The sequence below is a fragment of the Cryptomeria japonica genome, chromosome 10, assembly GCF_030272615.1.
Source record: "Cryptomeria japonica chromosome 10, Sugi_1.0, whole genome shotgun sequence".
Classification (NCBI taxonomy): Eukaryota; Viridiplantae; Streptophyta; class Pinopsida; order Cupressales; family Cupressaceae; genus Cryptomeria; species Cryptomeria japonica.
The window spans coordinates 725,535,623-725,539,679 of NC_081414.1; the positions used below are offsets into that span (position 1 = coordinate 725,535,623).

The 4,057-nt window shown below is 30.9% G+C and overlaps 1 protein-coding gene across 1 annotated transcript; it reads left to right on the forward strand.

The window, feature by feature from the left end:
* Positions 1 to 554: 554 nt before the first annotated feature.
* Positions 555 to 1,220, forward strand: LOC131045515 (ethylene-responsive transcription factor ERF039-like). The gene has a single exon (XM_057979109.2). The coding sequence runs from the start codon at positions 555 to 557 to the stop codon at positions 1,218 to 1,220; it is 666 nt and encodes a 221-aa protein (XP_057835092.2).
* The last annotated feature ends 2,837 nt before the right edge of the window (positions 1,221 to 4,057 follow it).

The following is a 4,057-nucleotide window of genomic DNA, read 5'->3' on the forward strand; positions in this document are numbered from 1 at the left end:
ATCACAACATATAAGTAAGAAGATCCTGGTTTTCGCTCTATGATTGTTAAGAAGAAAATCTGATTTAGTGTCTAGGCTATGCTGGTTAGATATTGTCAAGTCTGAATGGCTTTTGGTTTTTAGCAAGTAAGAGGAGGAACCCAAGATTAATTGTCTGTACTGCACTTCCATTAGGTATTCGCATTAGTTTACATGTGCTTTGAATCTGTTGGAACATTTTAGAAATCGAGTTTTATAAAACAGAAAATTCTGACGGTTGTTTAAGCTCTTCTCATTATTGATGGGTTAAGAAGGTAATATTGTAAATGCAATTAGGAGGGCTATTTTTGTGATCAAGATATGAGAAGGATCACCTGAAAATGTAATAGTGTCAACTCTGCGTGATTTTCGTTTTGTGCTCGTGAGAACCCAAGATTAATAGTGTTTGTACTGCATTTCTATTACGTACTATTGTTGTTTTATGTGTAAACCGCCGGTTAACATGCGCTTGAATGTGTTAAAACATTTGTCAAATTTAGTTTGACGATACTTTAAAATTGCTCTTCCTATTATTGATGAGTAAAGAAGGTAATAGTGTAAATCGAAGTAGGAGAGGAACAAAGCATCCCAGCTATTTAGGCAAAGAAGAAAGTAGTGTAAATGCAAATAGGAGGGGAACAAAACATCCTATATATATAGGTGTGAGAAAGCGAAAGTGGGGGCTATGGGTGTCAGAAATCAGAGAGCCGAGGAAGGAGAAGAGGATATGGCTGGGCTCATTCGCAACACCAGAGATGGCTGCTCGTGCACATGATGCAGCTGCATTTGCGTTAAGAGGCGAATCAGCTAATTTCAATTTCCCTGAATCGATTAAATCCCTTCCTCTCCCTGCAACTTCTTCCACAACAGATATTCAGGCTGCTGCTGTGGAAGCTGCATACTCTTTTCAACACCAAGAGAAGAAAGAAGTACTACAACTGTGCTCCGACACCAACAGTGATGATATTGACAATGGTTTTCTTGAGTCCGAGCCTATTATACACAATCAATCATTGTCCATTGATGTTCCAGGAACTGGAAACGAAATCAATCAGATGGTGGATTCCTGGCTTGATTGGCCAAACTTGCTAATGAATATTGCAGATGGAGTACAGATTGGATCTTCTCTTCTCTTTCATAACCCATTTACTGGAGAAGAAGAACAAGATCATCAATTTACATCTCTTTGGGATTTCACTTAGAATATCATAGTAAAACTACACAAGGAATGGAATGTTGAGCTTTTATAATTCAATCTCATGGGAGCTGGGTTAGTGCCGACTACTAAAGAAAAGTAGATCATGAAGATGGACCGTTCAAAGTGACTAGGGCTACGATAGGTTTTCTGTTGATGCAGCAAGGTTAGTCTTATATAATTACCTCTCTTGAGATAAAGTATTTAGGAATACTCAAAGCCATATAAATGCTTCCATTGAAATCAAGTATTTACAAACGATTATAGCTATATGTTGACTTCCTCTGAAATGATGCATATAGCATCTCCCCTAAACAATTTTCCCTAAAATGCATATACGTACTCTCTTCCTTCAGTTTTCATCATGTTAGCGTTCAGTTTCTGTGAAAACTCAGCTTATATGTAATTTTGTCTTACAGGTTTCTCTTTCTCTTGAACTCCTGGTCTAGCTCTTGCATTCTGGTTTTATTTAATGGTAACCATTCATGTCATTGATGTTTGTTTATCCCTTAGAGTTTAAAAGGAATGATTCAAAACATTCCCAGGGCTTAAAACGCTTCCTCCATTCTATGATGTTATCTATGATGTCTATGTTTGATTTGAATGCTTCTTACGAATGCTTTTAATGTGAGTATATATGAATGCTGTCTATAAACCGAAAGGCTGTTTTAGTGATCCCTCGCAATGTATTATAGCTACGGCGGCTCTCTAGATTGTGATTCACAAGATTTGTACTGATTTTAGATAAGTGTGTATCAATGTCATTAAGTATTTTAATTATTTAAAAAATTAATTGAAATAAAGGACATGTATTTGTTTGTACGTTATTTATGAAGTAATTTATTTTCCATACTAAACAATATCTGATCAAAAACATAAAATCTGTAAATCACAATAGATTTTTATGTGATTTCTACTGGTTTGATCCTCTTAATCTGTCTTTTCAATGCTGTAAAAATGCAAAATATCTGCTGAAAAATAATTGTGTTATGCAAATTTATATTTTTGATCAAGTATTGTTTTGTATTGAAAATAATTGTTGTTGTCATTTATAATATAATAATCTAGTTAAAAATTTCAATATTTTTATTGCTATTATAATGTAATCTAAAAGGTCTTTAACTGCAATCATTTAAATATGCATCAAATGTCTAATCACATTAACAATAGATGTGTAATTTAAGATTATAATACAAATTTTTAAAATTATGACAAATCTATTCACCATTTTATTGTATCACATAAATATTTAATATATTTACTATGGCACCACAATGTCAATGTCAGCACCCAAGCTTAATCCAATCATTGCATTATATATTATCTTTAATTTAATTAAGATATATTTGTATGTTGGTTTGAATATATATTTATTATATATACATAATATTAAAAATTTTCTAATTCTTTCACTTTATATAAGAAAGAAAATATTTAAATTTTTTATATTTTTTTAATGTTTGTTAATAATATTTGAATTTTCAATAACAATTTAGTTAAAGTTATAGATAGCGTTCGTATCATTAATGAAGTTGTCAATCAATGTGGTGATGTGATATTTCTAGAAATCTATTGGGAATAGTTCACCTTATTCATATTGTTTGGACGTAAGCATAAAAAATGTTCATAGAATAAGAAATAGAAGATAATTTTTAGTGAATGGGTTTCATTGCATGACACTGGAAAAACATATTAGATAGTTTAAGATATGCACATTATATATAAGGAATTTCATAGATTATAATATTTATTAAAATAACTAGTTAATATACCGAGCAAAAAAAACAACCTAATTAATATAATTATGCTGGCACTACAAGGCTACTTTTTACACCTATTGACACTAAATCACCTTTTTCGATCTATGAGAGTAGTTGAATCCCTTGCTTTTAGGTTGTTTATCCTAAAATTCTTAATATTTACTACTAGTATAGGTGAGTTTAGCTGGAATACACTATCCCCCTATCACGACAATCCATAAAAATAAATACACTTACCAATTAACATGCATACAAACATATTTCATCATACACAATATAGCCTACACTTATATACATATAAGCATATCATTCATAAATGGAAATGTACCCTATAGTATAGTAGTGGATAATATTAAAATACAAAATATTTTTTAATCACATTTGAAATTGTATAAAAAATATAGTAACAATGAGTATCATGATAAAGTACATATATGTTTTGATTTATTGGAGAATTGGTAGTTTTATAAAATGTGAATCCCTGGTCTTTAAGCCATATCATCTTTCGACAACTCATTTTATAGATCTCATGTGCCCTATTTTATTACTTTTTGTTTCTATGTTCATCCCCTACAAAAAATTCTCCATTTTCCTTCCCTTGAACCCTTCCTTGCTACATGGGCTGTCTACTATGTCCTTAACTTCTTATGTCCTTCCTTTCAACATCTTAATTTGTATCATCTCCCTCTCTTTTCATTGAATCATCCTTTTATCAGACCTTTTATTCCCCCTAAAGCTTAAGTAAATGATGCTAAAAGGGAATATTCCCACCTGTCATGTCAAATTCATTGCCTACACTACCAAATTCTTACTTACAATTGTTTTTTAGTGCCAAAATGAGTCATTAATTACAAAGAAAATTAATACCAAATTGAATCATCAAACACCCACTTAAATTATTTCCTATCACAAAAGTTAATTTCCTTAAAAAAGGAAGTACTATATGAAAATTATATATCTTTGTACGTGTTCAAAAGTTGAATTAAATGGCATTTTTAGTAATAAATAATTCAACATAACCATAAGAGAGAAAAATATTAATTTTTTTTTCAAAATACTCAATACAAATATAATGGAAAAACAT

Coding starts and splice junctions, on each gene's coding strand:
- LOC131045515 (XM_057979109.2), top strand. CDS start 555: ATGAGTAAAGAAGGTAATAGTGTAAATCGAAGTAGGAGAGGAACAAAG.